Raw genomic sequence first — 18,387 nt, 5'->3', positions numbered from 1 at the left:
ATATCATGTTGAGGAGTTTGCAGAAGTCATCTGTAAGATTGTCATAACTTTAGAGTTTGTGTGTGTGTGTGTGTGTGTGTGTGTGTGTGTGTGTGTGTGTGTGTGTGTGTGTGTGTGTGTGTGTGTGTGTGTGTGTGTGTGTGTGTGTGTGTGTGTGGAGGGTTCAAGGCACTTTATTGTACATTTTCTCAAGTACTGTACTTAAGTAAAATATTTTCATTTTCTGCTACTTTATACTTCTACTTCACTATTATTCAAAGGCAAATATTGTACTTTTTACTTCACTACATTTATTTGATGACTTAAATTGCTAGTTAGTTTGCAGATTGAGATCAAAAATACAAAATATAATCAACAAATAAATGATGATGTATTATTAGATGTATTATTATAAGATACAACTTTATTGACCCCTGGGGGTAAATTCTAAGTTACCCAGCAGTATATAAAGTAATTCAAATTACCCCCATCTTTACCAGCTGCAACATTAAAGTAATACACACATGACTGCATCAATAATGACATCCAATAACATTATTCTGAAATGGGCTGTTCTGCATTATGAACACTTATACCTTTGGTACTTAAGTATATTTTGAAACTAACTTCTTTCTACTTGTACTTGTAATGCATTGTTGTAATGCTACTTTTACTTAAGTAAAGGCCCTGAGTACTCCTTCCACCACAGTTGTCGGCTGTAATCATCATTGCTTCGTAATTGTCTGTTGTGGTGTACTGTAATAGGCTAACACTATAAGAACCACAGTCTACACATACAAGCATGATTACATTAGCTTTGTGTGGTGTGATCCTGTAGCCATTTAACATCTCTGCATTCCAGAAAACATGGCACTGGATCATGTCAATGGTTTCTGGATTTTTAGGACAGACACTGACACACTTTTTGTTAGTTCACATTCTTTTTTGTAGAATTGTTTTGTATGTAGAGCATTAAGACTTAAGAAGTGCAATCAGTGTGAGTGTGAAGTTGCTTATACGTGTTTTGATAGTGTTCTTTCTTTTATTACTGCTATTTTAACGGGTGGCAAAGTTATTAGAATGGCATAGTGTACCGATCAGAAATGAGCGTCTACCAAAACTCAGTTTTGTGGCTATGCAATATTGAACAGGAGCATTCATCTCAGATTCTTGTGTTCCTGCTCTCCTATCTTTTCCTTCTCTGCTACATCTTTCGGCACTTTTTTTTCTGTTGGTTAATACACATTCACCCTCCCTCCCACATATTTCTTCATCACAATACTCTCCTTTCTCAATTTTTTTTATCCTTTCTATTTCCCTCCATCACTCTCTCATCCTATTCCTCTCTGTCTCCATATCTCGTTTTTCAATTAACGTCTCCACCTCTCCATCAATCCATTTCCCCATCTCTTTATCTCCCTCATTCATTTCCCTCCCAATCGTTCTTTCTCCTTTCCCCTTCCCCTAATCATTTTCTCATTCATCTACTCTCTCTCTATCCCAACCAATTCTCTTTTACTTGCACCATTTTTACACTTTTATCATCTTCCTCCCATCTCACCATGTGTCCTATCTATCCATCTCGTATTGCTCTCTCAATCCTACCAGGGGAAGATTTCCAAATCAGTGTCCATGAACTGTGGCCCCTGCCAGGGCATGGGGCTGGACCTGAAGACGCTGAGCCACAGTGACTCTTACACATGGGCCATGGAGGGCCGAAGGCCCAGCAATGCCAGATCCATCCACAGGGATGGCAGCATCTCTTCTCTTGGCTCACAGGATCTGTCCTTCGTAGATATCTACACAGACAACTGCATTCAAACTGAATCCCAAGTACGTAAAATACCCCTCGTAAATGAGAGGTAATTTAGGAGTAATAGGAAGCAAAATATCCTTTAAGTCTATCAACCAACCGCATATATTTGTATATAATGTAACACATCACCATTCCAAATGTCACATTTTACATTTGATGATGTTACAATAAATTATAAAACTCAAGCACAGTTGGATATTACATTGTTTTAGGGGTTCCAGCTGATCGTAAGAGGCAGCGCAGCTAACTTGATGTCATTTCAGATTTGCTTTTATTTTACACATGACATTTATTTTTTAGTACTGCACTCCCCCTCGAATCTCCCGCACCATGTCGATGGGGAGAAACCTGTCTGCTATTGCTCATGAGGTACAGTTGGCTTACATGTGAGCTGTTACTGTAGAGCTGGTAAACGTGTGTCTGTGTATGTAGATAAACAAGGGAATCAAACGGGTTTAGCACTTCAACTTGTTAATGGTGTTTCACCTAGTTTTTTATACTGGTTTAATTAAAATAGATTCTCCTCTCTCTCTCTCTCTCTCTCTCTCTCTCTCTCTCTTCTACCATTTCTGCCTCCCTTTTCTTCTGACCTCTGCCATGGTAGAGGCGCCATGTGGAGATGATAGAGCTGGCCAATGATGGGAAAGGGCTTGGTTTTGGCATCATAGGAGGGCGAAGCACAGGAGTCATGGTCAAGACCATCCTTCCTGGTGGAGCTGCTGGACGGGTAAATCCACCTGCGAATCAATTGCAAAGCCAAGCCTTAAGAAGCTAGTTAAAGGACTAGTTCAACATTTTTGGGAATATGCTTTTTTACAGACATATGAGTGGAACTCTTAACAATAAAGCCAATAAGTGCATTTCCAAAAACCTATCCTATTAATCAATTCAATCTTGAAATGTAGTACTGCACCTTACTGTTATCTAGTTTTTTTTTTACATTTTGCACCTACTGTTATGTTATCTTAGTCTTTTGAGCATTTGCACTCTTTGTATCTGCACTCTTCCATCTCTGTTTTGCAACTGCTCCACAGCAGTTCCCCAGCAAGTTTTATCTTATCTTATCTTATCTTATGCAGTGTGTTTAGTAGAATCTGCAGAATGTATTAAGAAATATTAACAAAGTTCACACTAATATGTTTTTGTTGTAATGGGGGTCCCTAGGATAAGCGCCTGCGTAGCGGAGATCAAATCCTGCGCATCGGAGATACAGATCTGGCGGGTATGAACAGCGAACAGGTGGCACAGGTGAGCAAACATTTGAAAGAAATTACAAAAGTAGATGAAGTGCTTTCTTCACCCTAGGTTTTTGTCTGTAATGATAATGCTTTATGTAATTGCTGTTTAAATAACAGCTGAGTCCGACCCAGTCACTGTGTGTTTCCACTGTTAGCGCACAGTGCTATAGAAAAGCTTAGGGAAATAATGTGTGCTCCTCTTTTGGAGTGTTTTTTATTGTAAAACCAAAATATTTAGTTTGAAAACCCTTCTGATAAAGCATAAATCTGACATTTTTCTCGCTTGTTGAAGGTTTTGAGTGTGAAATGGGTTTATTGTTGCCCTTTGTGGCTGCAACTGCGGTTCTCACCAACACTGAAGTACCAGTGGGTGTTTGTCCCCTCCTGCCTCAGGGGGCAGTAATGAGCCCATTACAGCCTGGCGCACCAAAATGAGGCAAAGAAGCTGTTGCACTAGAAAACTTACTTGGAGAAGCAACACAAAGGTGAGATTTATGCTTTATCAGAGCATCGCACAGATGCTTCCCTGAGTTTTTCTATGGAATCATCCTGGACTGTTTCCCATGCAGTGGATGAGACAGTCTTAAACGGGGCTATCCTGCTCCATGCCATACTGTCTTTCCAGGGCAGCTGTCTCTCTTTTTATGTTACTAATTTATTAACTATCACACACTTTCACTTCCATCTATTCACAAATGACCACATGGCCTAGGTACTGCGAAATGCTGGTACCAAGGTGAAACTGCTCATCGCCAGGGACATAACCAAGGACAAGTACCTTTCCTCTCCTGTCCTCAGCCAGGACAGCTTGGATGGCAAGGTTTGTGTGTGTGTGTGTGTGTGTGTGTGCGTCAAGAGTGGCAAACTTTCTATGTAAAGTAATTGGCTTATCAGTGGCATTAAATGTATAATACAGTTATTCCCTAAACCCCAAAAAGGTTCATAGGTTTTTACTGTCTGTGCTTCTTTCCAGCTCAATGACTTGAATGATGACTATGAGTTCAGTGTGCAGTTCACTAAGAACAGTCGGGGCCTGGGTTTCACCATTTCTAGCTACATAGGTGACCTAAACTCAGGTAATGATACGTTGTATCAAGTTTGAACTTTTTCCAAGCTAAGTTGATGGAAACAAACTGGGAAAATAATAACAAAATTATTAATAATACCTCCGTATTGTAATAAGGCATCACTGCTGATGTGTGAGTTTAGAGCTACATGTACACAATCAATGCTAAGTTTTCCTTCAATTTATCTTGCTTTCCTCAGTCTACAGCGCTGGTGTGATAGTGAAGAGCATAGTGAAAGGCAGCACTGTCGATCAAGATGGACGCATCAACATTGGAGACATCATCCTATCGGTGAGTTCCACTAAAAACACAACAGATGGCATTTCTTTATTGTGCTCTCTGAAGACAAATACCTTGTTGTTTCAAATATATTCTCTGCTGAATCTTAACGATTTCAGCATTTCAAAATCTGCGCAGTTTGCAACTTTTAGAAGTTCCATACAAACCAATTAGGGTCTTTTTTAAGCTGATGAAGGGGAATTCTTCTATTTTTACTTTTACTCCTATCCATCTTTTCATCATCTGTTGTTTTTAGCTATGCTTTCCATCTTGCTCTATTTATTTTATTTTTTTTATTACTATTGATTTATTTTTTAACTTTCCCCATTTAATTTACCTGTACAATTCCTCCATACCATCTACTCCATCCACAAAAATGTTGCTTCTGTCTCCATCATACCTGTGCTTTGATCCTGGCTCTGTTCCCTACTGATGCATCTCTCGTCCCCTCTCTCAGGTGGACGGGGTGAGTCTGCAGGGCTGCAGTGAGCAGCGTGCCATGGAGGTGCTGAGGAGGACGAGTCCCCTGGTCAGACTGAGGTTGCTGAGGAAGGCTGTACGTCTGAGTCACATCCTGCCCCCAGTTCCTCCCCTGCAGCCCCTCCGACACTCCCACAGCTTCCACGAGGGCAATCCCTACAGACTGGGCCTCAACAAGATTCAAGAGACAGGTGCTTTGTGCTGAGAGAGGGGAAAATATTGGCTCAGTGGTATCATAAGGGGATTGGTTGTGAACTAACTGAGCAAATGGAGAACATGAGATTTGACAGTATGCACTAACATAAACTTAGTATGCAAGTAATCATCTACAGGTGCTACCTGACTAATGTCTGGTTAAATCATGACCAAATTAGCTTTCTGATGTATGATCAAACTAGAACTATGCTTGCTTGCACAGATGATCTTTTTTTTTTTACTCAAGTGTGTAAATTCCCACGTGTTTGGATCCCTGCATGTGTGCTCAAAACGTGTTTCCCCGTCTCCTAGGAATCTGCTCGCTGCGTGAAATCTCCCGTCGAGCAGCATATGCCAATGGACGACCCCGACACAATTCCAGAAATGGTAAGCTCCCCTTCCCATGCTGCAGTCTGGAACTGGATCATGGGACTTAGTCTGATATGCTGATTGGGCTCAGGAAATGGCAATGTGGCAAGGAAGCATGCTTTTTGATTGGAGCCTATTTATAGTGTTGTTCAGGCATGTGTTTATCCAACTCATTCAGCTCATTCCAGATGATTTGTCTCCCGCCCCGCCTGCATGTATGGCTTTATTTAGACAAGGATTTTTGGGCTTGATTAGAGAGCACAGCCAAAGAAGCCCTGATTGCTGTGAGGCTTTAATAGATGAACGAGAAAACATTAGGTTGCCAAGAAATCATAAGATGGTGGGTGTGAATATGTAGCATTTGTGCCTGTGTGTGGCGTGTGGGCGTGCGTGTGTGTGTGTGTGTGTGCGTACATGCATGTGTGCGCCTGTCTGAGTGGTTGTGGTTAACATCCTGCTGTGCCACAAGGATAATTATGTTCTTTTCACTCTATAAAACAGCCGAAGGGATGTTTTCAAATAGGATTCCATTCTTATTAATTGGATCACCTAGGGCTAGGGAAAACATGAAGAGGAATGTGTGTGTGTATGTGAGAAGAGGGTGATTGCCTTTGTATGTGCGCACATTTTACAGGTGTGAAACTGACACCAGCTGAGGAAGAAGACCTGAGGAAGAGGTGGCAACATGCAGTTGGACAGCGATTTGAAGTTATTGTATGTCTCTCTGTAAATAAAATAAGTATTAGATATAACATGTATAGAAAGACGCTGTCTAAAAATATTAATGTTGTACATACCTAAATACCTAAATTATCATTTTATTTACATGTTATTACCCATTTAAAGAAGAAAAACCCACCTACTTCACAGTGTGATGCCTATACTTACCCTCCACACCTTTCTTACCCACTAAACTTTGCTTCTCTTTATTTGTTTCCCACTGCTCAACTTCACACCACTCTTTTAGGTGTGTCAGGTGGAGCGTTTCAATGAGACAAGTGGCCTCGGCATCAGTCTGGAGGCTCGGGCGGGCCATCACTACCTGTGCTCCGTCTTACCTGAGGGGCCAGTTGGCCAAAGCGGCAAGATCTTCAATGGAGACCAGATATTGGAGGTAACCAACTGATACGGATCCATTCAGCTAATTGCTCCAACTCACCTCATCTAAACCTAATTTAAAGTGGAATAAGATATGATCTGTGAGAGACTGATTATTCTGACACATATGTGGGATGTACGTGATGATTAATGAAAAAGCTCACAGTTCATACCATAGTTTCCTTCATGTTTCTGCCTTTCATTCCAGCAGTTAGTGATAATAACCTGTTCTCATTAACCTTGAATGGGAGGCATATTGCATTTTTAAAGTCTCACACATATCTGAAACACCACCAGTAAACGCCATACATTTTCAAGTACAGCATGAAACAGAAGAAGGTGGGTGTGAGTATGTGTACCTCTGTGCATTTAATAATAATAATAATACATTTAATTTGTAATGCACTTTATATTTACGCAAAATCCCAAAGTGCTACATGATAGTACTAAAAAAAAAAGTAAAAAAAAAAACACATGGAGAGCATGAAAATAAAAATAAATGAATAGAATGACATGAAACAAAAACAATAAGGAAAAGGGGACGAGTTCACTCAAAATCTCTCCTAAAAAAGTGGGTTTTAAGGCCACGTTTAAAAGCATCCATAGTCTGTGGTGTCCTCAGGTGGTCAGGGAGAGCATTCCACAGACTGGGAGCAGCTGAGCAGAAAGCCCAATCTCCCATTGTACGGAGCTTTGTCCTGGGAGGTTTCAAAAAATATGCTGAGGCAGATCGGAGGGTACGTGTTGAGGTCTGTAGGGTAAGGAGTTCCTTGAGGTAGGGGGGAGCTTCACCATGGATGCACTGGTAGGTAAGGAGGGAGACCTTGTACTCAACCCTGAGTGAGACAGGAAGCCAGTGGAGTGATTTAAGGATGGGGGTGATGTGGTCATGTTTGCGCACCCTCAACAGGATCCTAGCAGCGCTAAAATTAATTTGAGCTGGTACTGTAAATTTAGAGCTTTCCCTCTTCCCCCTCCACTGGGCAAGTTCACACGCCGACATGTATCGCTCATCATAATAAGCACTCTAATTTAGTCATGAACACTCATACACAGTCATAGGATGAGAGTTAGACAGACATACATGTACAATAACGTCCAATGCTCAACATTGTTATTTTCATGTGAGAAAATCTTAATATATTGCATCTTTAACCTCTGATAATAAGCACAACGGTGTTTTCTCAGGTATTATTTCAAAAGCCAAAAGTTTGAGTCGGCCAATCACTGACCTTAGGAATATCTATTTTTGAAACACTATATATTTATTGTGTATCTTCCGGACAGGTGAATGGGATCCCTCTCATTGGAGAGACACATAAGGAGGTGGTCAATATTCTAAAGGAGCTGCCGATGCGTGTTTGCCTGGTGTGCTCTCACATTGTACCCCCTGCAATTCCGAACAGTGATGAGGAAGATGACGATGATGTTCATCTCACCCTGAAAGAGCTGCTGGCTGAGTTCAATGACAAGGTGAAGCCACACATTGAAGACCGGATGTATGGAGGGATTAAGCATTTGTGTTTAAATCTATTCCCCTAAAACACTATAAACCACATTAGAATTGTTATACGTCCTCTGCATTTGAAATTACACTCAAAAATGCCACATGCCATGCTCATCTCTTGTAAAAATCAATCTCCTTCCCTTTGTCCTCCCTGTCCTGTGCTTGTCCCAGTTGGACCAGGGTTGTGCTGTTCCCTGTCCTACAGCTGAGGACATCACCAAGCGTGGCGTGCCCCCCATGTCACCTCCTCTGGCCATGTGGGAGAGAGAGGCTCATGTGGTCGAGCTGGAGAAAGGCGAGTCGGGACTGGGCTTCAGTATCCTGGACTACCAGGTCAGAGACATACCCCTGAGCCTTTCTACAAATAGAACAGACTGGAATAGGCTGCAGTCTAAGAATATCAGTGTTGGGTTGGATTGGGTGAAGAAAATTGAGAAGCATGTGGACTTTTTGTATTCTGTATATTTGTGTGCCTTACTTTTTGAGACTGAAAAATGCTCTGTCAGTTTCTGTTTTAAATTGAAAGGTCCCATGGCATGAAATTTTCACTTTATGAGGTTTTTTAACATTAATATGCATTCCCCCAGCCTGGCTATGGTCCCCCAGTGGCTAGAAATGGCAATAGGTGTAAACCGAGCCCTGGGTATCCTGCTCTGCCTTTGAGAAAATGAAAGCTCAGATGGGCCGTTCTGGAATCTTGCTCCTTATGAGGTCATAAGGAGCAAGGTTACCTCCCCTTTCTCTGCTTTGCCCGCCCAGAGAATTTGGCCAAGGCCACACCCCCACCCTCCACCTTGCCCCCCCCTCTCTCCTTCTCAATAGCTACAGACACATAAATGGCACATACTAAGGAAAGCTCATTGTGGGACTGGCTCTAGTGGCTGTAATTCTGCACCAAGGCTGAATTTCAGGAAAGAGACTTCAGATACAGTATTAGGGGACCACTAAGGTCTATATAAAAGCATCCAAAGAGCACCATGTCATGGGACCTTTAAGATTAAAAACACATTTTATCCATAGCAAATATCTGTGTTTAGGCTTTTAAACTATGTAAAGAAATATAAGCTTTACTGCAGCTCTGTGAGACCACCACAATTCACAATGTACAATACTTAATTAATCTCACATTTTTCATGTACATCTTTAGTAAACCATCCTCTCTATCCTTATGTCTAACTCTAGGATCCAGAAGATGCCACTAAAACAGTTCTGGTAATCCGGTCCTTGGTGCCTGGAGGTGTAGCAGATCAAGATGGTCGCCTCCTGCCTGGTGACCGACTCATGTTCGTTAATGAAAGTGACTTGGAAGGCTCCAGCCTGGATTATGCCGTGCACGTCCTGAAGTCCACCGGCTATGGCCCTGTCCGCATTGGAGTTGCCAAACCACTGCCTGTATGTAAAGAGAAGTACATTTAAATACTTAATTTAATTATTAAGGAGGAGTACATTTTTGATTTTTGTGTGGGGCACTTAAGTAAATTTAGTTTAGTTTTTGTGACATGCAATCTTTACCCAAACTAGTATAAACTGCACAATTTGAAGTGGGTGATATGGATAATATCCTCATCTCGATATATGTTATTTTATGTTGCAAAGTACATTTTCTTGAAAATCGAATGAGAAACTGTTTATGGATCAAATAACTTGACAGAAAGATCTGTTTTTGGCTCATTCAGCAAATTAAAAACCTTCAAAATCAAGGTGCTTTATTACAATAATGCATACAAACATAAAAACACAAAAAATTCACAAATTCACTACCGAATTCCTAAGGACTTCCTGTTCATTGCCTGGCCGAGAGTTATTAAAGAGATATGGTATAAATGGCACTGTATGGCAACGTCTGACAGTAGACACATTTATTTTGTCATACAGTATATCATCATATCATGGGCTGCAGGATATGTACGCATACATTCAAAAGTGGATTTTTCTTTCAGGATTCTTTACCAAAATGATTTGAAAAGACATTAATTTCTACATATATGCAGGACACTTACTTAAATGCATGTTTTGCTTGAGAGTACAGTATTTCTTCTCCTTTTTGTTGTGGACTGTGGCTTAGTAACAATCAACAGAGAATCCAGTTACAGGCCGTCTGAATTTTTAATGCAGCTGAGAGATGCACACAATGCTCGACCACACTACAGATGGAGAGAGAAGGGGAAAGGAGAAGAGGGTGTCTAATTTACAGTCACCTTCTTTAGCCTGTTTGCTTCTGTTTGAATTTACTCACTTTTAAGCACATAGGCAGGTTTGTTTTTTTCAAACTCCTTAATTTCAGTTTTGGATTTTTTTTATTTGCAGCTGGAACTGTGTGGTGGATTAACACCCATCTCAGAGAGGAGCCTTCGGGTTTCCTGTGATGACCCTGAAAGCCACTCTCAGATCAGCCAGCTAGCAGAGGCTAACACCAACACTTGCAACTCTGAGGGCAACCGCATCACCCAGCCGTGCTACACTACAACGGTATGTCATACAACACAAAATGAACATAAGTTCAAATTTGTTGATATTGCTGGACATACGTTTTGCTCACTTTCTAGCTTTTGTGGTTAGATAAACAGTAGAACTTTGGTCCAAGGGAGAGTTTTTCTCTTACATTCGGTTTGCCAAAAAGTTATGTTAGGTGCTATACTACAGAATTGTTTAATTCTGTTGTAATTTTGGTTTCTTTACAGCACCAGTTCTGTGTATTCTGTGTGCAGAACATAGATCTGAAATAAGTAGAATTGTCAGTGCTTGAAATTCAAATTTCTAAATATAAACTCACTTGTATGTTGTATAATCATGCACAATTGTCTAACAGGATTCTTGCAAATGAGCATTTGCTTAGCAGGAAACATCTTTACAGTGACAGTAACAGTAACACTGTAGCTGTCTGAATCTTGTAGTCCATCGCACAGGAAGCATTGCTCATTACCATGCAAACCTGAGATTCTGTGGGTAGCCATTTTAGATTCTCTAAAGGAGATTACCATGACAGTGTTTGTTTTCTCTGTTCACGTTCTATATTGGGGAGCTTAGAGCCAGCTGTATCAGTATCACTGGGTCAGGTATAGAGAAAGTGCTCAGTGTCAAAGACTTGTTCCTCCATTGTTGCCTCAACTCAATCCTATTGAGGCAGCATTTTGTACTTGCTTTTGCTTAGTTACCAACAACTGCCTCTCAATGAAAAGTTCTTACTGCTTGCACGACACTGGCACCTGATCTAGCACAAGGGCATACACTACTTCCACAATGTATCCCACACACACACACACACACACACACACACACACACACACACACACACACACACACACACACACACACACACACACACACACGATAACCAGAGCAGCAAGTGTCAGTGTGTTCTCATCAAAGACATGCTTGTTGCAAAGGTAGCTTCAGAACTTCATTGCTGATTGTACTTTCTGTGAAGGTTCAAAGACAATTTCCTCGTTGCCCTTTTTCTTTGTGAAGTGCCCGGGGGGACCAAAGAAGTTTGCCTTTCTGCATGTTTTACATCTCAGAAGTACTCCGAAGGCCTTCACCCCGGAGAGTTAATAGTTGTTTAAAATCATTTGTGTCACATCAGAAATCTGATTGTCGTGATGATAGTAGCTCAGGACTTTAGTGCCAGGTTATGTTTGCAATGTGGGTTACTTTTTTAGAAGTTGTAAGATTTGCTCCATGTACAATAATGTGCGCCAAAGCTGATGATGAAGGAAATTTGCAATGAAATCATGGCTCTTGGGATGGCAATGTCTGTTTGTCAGGCGGTTGGTTGGTCCACCACTTTGTTCCAGACCGAAGTATCTCAACAGATATTGGATTAATGTATTATATCTAGCGCCCCACTAGGTTGATATTTGTGGTTTAGAGTGAAATATCTTGATAAAATAAGAGTAAGGGCGTTTTCACACATACCTCGTTTGGTCCGGAATTTCAGACTTTTTAGTTTGATCCGAACCAAAATTACAGGTGTGAGACCTCCCCCGGACCACGGTCCGGATCAAAAGACCAAATTTTGGTCCGATAAAAAGAGGTGGTCTCGGTCCGGACCAAACTGAACCATGGTCCGGTTCGTTTGTAGTGTGAAAGCATTTTTTGGATGGTTCGGACTTTCGGACCAAATACAAGAAGCTCTGGCAGGCTCCCCTTGTGTTACAAGACCGGGGAAGCTCCCTTAAGGAACAGCTCGGTGCTTAGTGAGAGAGAGAGAGAGAGAGAGTGACGGTGAATGCGCTCAAAGAAGACAGCTGTCGGCTATCAGAGCAGAGAATACATCAGCAGTTTATTTGTTAAGTGGTAGTAAATGTACAGTGTAGGTTTCAGTTTGTCTCTGAATAAATGCTCCAGAAAGAAAGTTCCCGTATCTTGCATCTCAACATCACAACAAAAGGGGAGAGCAGCAGTCAGTTGAAAAAACTCCGACACAGAGAGAGGGACGGGGATGCCCGCCTACAAACCAATCAATTATAATTATCTGGAGACGCAGCTCACGTATGTGATGACGGCAGGACGTAGTTTTGTCACAACAATGACAATGTAACAATGACAATGTAACAAAAACATGAACCTTGGTCCGGACCTTGGTTCGGACTTTCATGTGTGAAAACGCCCTAAGAGTCTACAGCCATGCTAGCGGCTCTGTGAGGCTATACTTACCCACAGCAGTGCTTTGAGATACATGCTAACATCAGCTTGCTAACTCGCTTACAATGACAATGGTAACAAGCTGATGCTTGGCAGGTATAACGTTTAGCATGTTCGCCATATTACATGTGCTAATTAGCAAGAAACACAAAGTACAGCTGAAGCTATAGAGCTAGAATTAACGTCAGAGGATCCCCACAGTCATTGGAAAATATCCTCTGGGGACCATGAATATCTGTAGAAAATGTCATGACAATCCACCCAATAGTTGTGTATTTGTAACCCCTCCCCTTATTCTCTTACTCACTCATGCCCTCTGTCGACTATCTTATAGGAAAACCGGCTACGTCATCGTTTCGGCATCATGGAAGACGAAGATAGGCAGAAAGCGCCGCTTCCACCGCCCCGCACCAGCTTTGAGAGGACAATCACTGTTGTCCGGGGCAACCGTGGCCTTGGTATGTTCTCCGTCTTTCTCATGGTGATGGTGTCTTGGTGTGTGTACGTCGCTGGCATGGCAGTAATGACACTAATTGGCGGTGGTGATGACGACTGCCCTGAAGAGGAGTTGTGAAGTGATGTACTGTACTCCTAATCCCTGAGAGAGGAGATGATTACTGTGCGTGTGTGTGTGCGTTTTTGTCTGAGAGGCTAGTATGGGGGTGTGTGTATGGTCATATTAATGTGAGATAATATTAGGAAATAATATTAAAACCAATGAGTAAATATTAATTTGAATGCTGATCTAAATATATTTGTTTTATACTCCAGTGTTGAGAGTACATTGGTTATTCAAACATGACAGGGAGGAAACAACAGGGTGTAATGCGCTCCTGCACTTTCTCCTAAGGGCACTGTGCAAAGCATAAGGAAACCAACTCATTTGTATTCTGGAAACATGTTCTAATAAGCCTCCACACTACTTGTGTGTGTGAAAGTTTAAAATTATGTAAATGTTCATAAGTAGCGAAAATCAAGGTCCAAACCTACAGTCTGTGTTACTACTTTGGTTTTTATCTGTTTAAAATATTGTAGGTCATCATGCTGAGATATTTAATGTAGCATGGTTTTCTGGATATCCAAATGTGGAGGGTATACAGATGTTCTGTGTTTTGTGTTAATTTAATGTATTCCAATTTGAAGCAAAGCTTCAGCTTGTGCAGAGTTATGGTCTGTATCTGTAAGGCCCGAATACTGGGGATTTTTTATGAGCAATATACATGTAGTACAATATCTATTTGCACTACTTTACACTCTTCCTATTATTAGGTGCCATGTACAATTCTATCCATTGTGCAACAATGACTTCATGCCCAGTTTTGGAGATGAGACATGCTAACGTACAGTACGTACAGCGTATGGTTGGTTTGTACTGCAAGGACTGTATGGCTTTTAGAGCAGGTTGTTAAAGAAGGTTTAATGGACTAAAATGAGGTCTTTTTTTCTTGCCTTGCTCGTTTAAAACATGAATATATGCAGCCTAGTTAGACGTCTTTGTTTATTCTTGAATGGTGTGAACCGTTTGCACTTACTGTAAGTTTGTGGTACCATAAAGAAGTTTTGTTGAGGTCAAAACAAATGGATTTTCATATGGAAATTGTCATGTGGGAATTATTATTAAAAGTTGTTGTTGCAAGTTTGTAATAGAAACATGTATTTTGATGCCGTGTTGTAGTAACTTAACACCCTCAGATTTTGAGACATTCATCATTGTTACTTCAGACTTCCTCTCATGTCTTTGAAATGTGTGACTTCTGTTTGTCTTGTCAGCGTCAGTAGCTGTGTCTTCAATCAACTGTATTCCAGGCACTATGATTGTATTGTAATTTGAATGTAATACAAAAATCAATAAACTATTTATTTGATCAAAAAAAGCACAAAGTCATTTCTTTGACCAACTTCAAATTATGTACGACCATAGTGTTGTGGATGTGCATAGTCCTCCATTAGATAGCAATGTAGTATGCAGGTGCCATAGAGTATACTTCCTAATTAGTTGTTGCCTTCCCTGTCTGCAGTATGTGTATGTGTGTGCATGAGGTGTGCACGTATGTGTGTGAAGCACGATTTACCTGCTTCTGCCTTTTTGCATTAATGAAGTTTGTGTAATCCGCCTAGTGTCCGGTTTGATAATACCAAAGTCAGGTGTTGCAACTGGCATGTGTTACTTCTTGAGCCACCTGTGCCCTCTGCCCTATGTGGGTGTGTGGGATTGTGTTTGTGCACCTTATGCGAGTGTGACTGTGAAGGAGGATGCCGTGTAAATGTCAAGCATGTGTAGCCATGTTTGTGTGCTAATCTGCCTAGTGTCTGTCTTGATTATGCTGATTATGCCACAGTCAGGTGTTTGTTTGGGCGACTGTCTGTCTGTTTGGCATGCATTCAAAGCAGCCTTAGCCAACCCTTCACTCACCTATGCTCATGTGTGTGTGTTTGTGTGTGCGTGTTGGCAGGGATGTCGGTGAGTGCTATCAAAGACGGCACAGGCATGCTGGTGCGCAGTGTGGTCCAGGGGGGCTCTGTTAGCCAGGATGGCAGGTTGGTGGTCGGGGACGCCATCTTGGCCATCAACGGAGAACCTACCTCCAATCTGACCAACGCCAGGGCCAGAGCCACGCTCCGCAGGCACTCTGTCATAGGGCCAGAGATGAGGTGAGGAGCCAGTCACTGTCCAACAGCATTGCAAGATGTAGAGAGTTTTGTTCTGGGCTGAAAAAAAGAACAGGTGATGCTTACTGTTAATGTCATGCACAACTCTTTGAAAGCATCTACTGGCATTTCTCACTTACATCACCGAGTTCCCTCTGAATCACCTGTTCTCAATAATCCTCAGTCTGTATCCAGAAACACTGGGTGGCTGGATGTGCAACACTGTGTGCGTCACCCTCTTTACAAGTGGCTCAAGTGCTGCTTCACATTTCTTAATTGTTGTGTAGAGAAAGACCTTTGGCTCTGACGCGCCACATTACATTATCAAGTACAGCCACAGCAGTACGTGTTTTGCTAATTTACACAGTAGCAGGACAGGATTTCTGTTGTTGTTCTGTTTGAAAAAATTACAAGCAAATGTTAACAGAATTATTATGGGCCGTTTTTACTGGATGCAGTGCTGTTATGAGGCCTTTTGACTTGACATGGTAGTAAAAGCACAGGTGTTACTATTAACATTAATGATGGCTTAATTCTAGTGCTCCCCCGTCATAACTGTGTGCCAGTGATAAGGACCCTAAAAACAAAGCAGCCAAATAAAAGTCAGACATCATTAATTTCATTGTTTACACCTGTGCTTTTCCTTCCGTGACGTGTCAAAATGCCTTCTGTGAAAAAGACCCTGCACACCCAGACAGGTGTTTTCACTTATTCTGGCTAATTAGACATCTGCTGAGACTGAAGTTGGGCAGAACTTTGTTGGATTGACATGAGATCACAAAGCCAAATGATAAAAGTGTAACTCTACAAGCCGAAAAGGTGTGATAAAACCAATAGGAGGGTGAGAGAAATTTCAACAAGCACAGTTTGTACATGGCCACACAGTCCTTCAGAAGAGGTCTAATCTGGCACAATAAGTGAAAAAAAACCTGTGTGACATACAGGAAACTCACAAAATGGAGTTTTATTATATGGGACACATTTTATCACTCTAACTCTACATCATTACGCAGAAAACCTCATGACTAGGGCTTCAGTATCTCTTGAATAATGAGTTCATCTTAACAGGTGCCATAATCTGCCCTATTCTAAATATTTGCTATTGTTTCATATTTAGGGTCCCCATATTTATTCGTGCCTTACAAAATCAGTTTCTGCTTTGGAGAAGCCAGTCTTGACTTAATATTAGAAAACAATAAGCTATCACAGGAAGTGAACTGCTTTTAAAAGCAATTAAAAGAACAGATTTGATGATGATTCCCAATGTCCTACACACCCAATGATGATCATCTTCTTAATCCAATGCATTTCTAACTGTGCCACAGGAGTGCTGCATCCCCCTAGCACAAAATGCATGGGAACAATTCATTGACATATTGAAGTGTGTGACATTAAAAAGAAAAAAGAAATTACATGTTTAAGTAATATTATCTTCCTTATCTCTTTATATAATCCATTTTGAGCTGAATTTTATGACTTTTTTTGTGTAACTGCACATCACTCAAATGTAACCTGTCACCACGGTTACTAACCTACACAAAACAAAATTAATTGTGTAGGTTATAATGTAGCCGATAGTGTTTGGCTAAAATGTAACACGTACAGTATATGGCATCCTTGCTATTTCTAAATTTCTAAGACTGTAGTCGTAAGAACTTTCTGACATGACAATGGGCTCAGTGGCCACAACATTTGACACAAAACAAGGCCCTGCATTGGGCCCAGCAGTAAAGTAGGACAAACATGTGGCACATTTAAAACAGATTCTAGTCAGTTATATAGCACAGTTATTTATTGACATTCATATGCACTTTCCCTCATGTCATAGTTTAAACACGTCTTTGCTTGAAAAACGAGAAAATCAGAGTTCTTAGTTTAGAGAGAATGTAGAAAGGTCCTTTGGGAAACAATCAACCACTGGAAGAAAAAAGTAATTTAAAATTGCTCACATTTTCTAGATCTTCCTATGCAGATCTTGACAGTCTGTGTGACTCGAATGAGTGAGTATATGTACATCATAAATATAAATATGTGCTCCCAGCAGTCACAAACATGACTTTCACTGCATCATCACATGTAAACGATCTCATCTCACTTTGGTTCTCCATTAACGCCTTGTTTTTGACACTGCAGTCATAGTTGACTGAGGCTCTGCAGTCATGTTAAATTAGATTAGATTAGATGATGAAATTGTAAAGATTGCCTGAGGCTAAATTGGGTAAATTATTACTTGTTCTAACCTCAGCAGTTATGGCTCCACATTGACAATGCTTGTTTGGCTGATTGGAGATGTGCCCCACCTCCACCACCGTGCTGCCCTGCAAAACACCCACTCACTCTCTCTTAACCTCTCTGTCTCGTTCTCCCTCTATCTCTTGCTTTAACACGCACACACATAAATACACACACACACACACACACACACACACACACACACTAATGCACACACATACACAGCCTTTCAATGGTCTAACCTCCAAAAACACATTTTTCCTGCTCTGGGAAATATCTCTGAATAATTCATTGCTCATCTCACCTTGAACAGTGCGCTTCTGAATAAAAAAGCATTTTAAAGAGCCTCTCATAGATGCACACCACAATATACACACAGATGAACACACATGCATTCTGTCTTCCTTTAACACATGCACGCACGCACGCACGCACGCACGCACACCCACACACACACACACACACACACACACACACACATACACACACAAACACACATAACACTCACCCGCACACACATGCTCACACTGCCTCTTCCTGACAGCACTACAGACAAACTAACAGATAGTGGAGGCAGATGAGTTGCTTTGGCAGCCTCAGAATAGTCAGACATAGTAGGGTGAGGGCTTGTCACTATCAAACTAGCTCTGTTGAGACACGACAGGCTGTCCACATGGCTCAGTCACAACAGCTTAGCGTGGAAGGTCTCCATATTCAATCTGCCACCACGAGTGGAACTTTCAGGGGAATCAAACAGCATGTCTACTGGTAGCGTCACACAAGAATGGAAGTGTGTGTGTGTGTGTGTGTGTGTGTGTGTGTGTGTGTGTGTGT

General features: G+C 41.3%; 1 protein-coding gene across 4 annotated transcripts in view; it reads left to right on the top strand.

Annotated features, from left to right (window-relative positions):
* si:dkey-92j12.5 (multiple PDZ domain protein) overlaps nucleotides 1-18,387 on the top strand; it is a 39,904-nt gene that overhangs the window by 2,444 nt on the left and 19,073 nt on the right. For 3 of the 4 annotated variants that reach the window (XM_039793752.1, XM_039793058.1, XM_039792412.1), the window contains exons 4-20: nucleotides 1,588-1,812; nucleotides 2,096-2,164; nucleotides 2,400-2,522; nucleotides 2,960-3,043; nucleotides 3,746-3,853; nucleotides 4,007-4,109; nucleotides 4,300-4,391; nucleotides 4,837-5,050; nucleotides 5,367-5,441; nucleotides 6,058-6,137; nucleotides 6,391-6,537; nucleotides 7,809-7,994; nucleotides 8,200-8,361; nucleotides 9,211-9,420; nucleotides 10,336-10,497; nucleotides 13,007-13,130; nucleotides 15,126-15,324. In XM_039793752.1, coding sequence (XP_039649686.1) covers nucleotides 1,588-1,812; nucleotides 2,096-2,164; nucleotides 2,400-2,522; nucleotides 2,960-3,043; nucleotides 3,746-3,853; nucleotides 4,007-4,109; nucleotides 4,300-4,391; nucleotides 4,837-5,050; nucleotides 5,367-5,441; nucleotides 6,058-6,137; nucleotides 6,391-6,537; nucleotides 7,809-7,994; nucleotides 8,200-8,361; nucleotides 9,211-9,420; nucleotides 10,336-10,497; nucleotides 13,007-13,130; nucleotides 15,126-15,324 — 2,363 coding nt within the window. The remainder of the gene's footprint in view (nucleotides 1-1,587; nucleotides 1,813-2,095; nucleotides 2,165-2,399; nucleotides 2,523-2,959; nucleotides 3,044-3,745; nucleotides 3,854-4,006; nucleotides 4,110-4,299; nucleotides 4,392-4,836; nucleotides 5,051-5,366; nucleotides 5,442-6,057; nucleotides 6,138-6,390; nucleotides 6,538-7,808; nucleotides 7,995-8,199; nucleotides 8,362-9,210; nucleotides 9,421-10,335; nucleotides 10,498-13,006; nucleotides 13,131-15,125; nucleotides 15,325-18,387) is intronic. The other variant, XM_039794027.1, reaches the window with a different exon arrangement.

The sequence above is a fragment of the Perca fluviatilis genome, chromosome 1 (assembly GCF_010015445.1).
Source record: "Perca fluviatilis chromosome 1, GENO_Pfluv_1.0, whole genome shotgun sequence".
Lineage (NCBI taxonomy): Eukaryota > Metazoa > Chordata > Actinopteri > Perciformes > Percidae > Perca > Perca fluviatilis.
The sequence above is the reverse complement of the archived record's forward strand: the minus strand, read 5'-3'. Positions and strand labels throughout refer to the sequence as shown.